General features: G+C 36.5%; 1 protein-coding gene across 1 annotated transcript in view; it reads right to left on the reverse strand.

Annotated features, from left to right (window-relative positions):
• Positions 1-898, reverse strand: part of USP53 (ubiquitin specific peptidase 53) — a 55946-nt gene that overhangs the window by 37959 nt on the left and 17089 nt on the right. Inside the window, 1 exon segment of the mRNA XM_006881135.1 lies at positions 686-833. Coding sequence (XP_006881197.1) covers positions 686-833 — 148 coding nt within the window.

The following is an 898-nucleotide window of genomic DNA, read 5'->3' on the forward strand; positions in this document are numbered from 1 at the left end:
TCCCCATGCAATGGGTCTTCTTATTTCCTGACTGATAGTACCAAGGGTGTAATCGTGGATCCATGTAAGATGAAGTTGTTGACAATTTCAATCTCTTCTCCATCCAGCAAGATGTTGCCTATTGGTCTGGTGGTAAGAATATTTGTTTTCTTGACACTAAAATGCAATCCAGTCTTTCAAGTCCTCCCCACTTTGAGCAAGCAACGTTGTCTCATCTGTGTTCTGTAGGTTATTGATGAGCCTCCCTCCAATCCTAATGCCACATTCTTCTTCCTCGAGTCCAGCTTCTAGGATAATTTTAGGACTATTTTTATTTCCCCCCCTTTTTTTGATTACTCCAGGACAGAATGGAGCTGACAAGAATGTAGCCATTATAAAGTAATACTTTAGGGAAAAAAATGAAGAAAGCATGTGCAATTCCTCCTACTACTGAGATTTCCTTTTAAGGTCCCCTTCATAATTCGTAACACTTGCTACTTGTAGATTGTAAGAGCTACATCTCTGTGTGTGTATTACGTGCTATATTAGTTTTCCTAAGCAAAACTAGAACTGTTCATAATGGTATCATATTTATTAGCCTCAAAGAGTGAAAATTTACATATACATGATTTTACAGGATAAATACTCAGTGTACTTAAATGTGTTATTAACAGCTTTTAATTAATATGTCTTAATAGGTTCTTACCATAGAGCTGTTGTAGAAACATACCGCACATATTCTGTAAAAGGTAGAGGATCTGATGATGCACCACAGCTTCGACACACGCACTATAGGTAAAAACATATGCTCAATTTATCAATCATAAAACATAAGTATGCAATTAAAAAGTCGCATTGTCACAATCAATGTCATTCATCACATCAACAAGGCAAAGAACAAGAACCATATGGTCCTATC

Source organism: Elephantulus edwardii, unplaced genomic scaffold, assembly GCF_000299155.1.
Source record: "Elephantulus edwardii isolate Elephantulus edwardi_28Jun2011 unplaced genomic scaffold, EleEdw1.0 scaffold00012, whole genome shotgun sequence".
Lineage (NCBI taxonomy): Eukaryota > Metazoa > Chordata > Mammalia > Macroscelidea > Macroscelididae > Elephantulus > Elephantulus edwardii.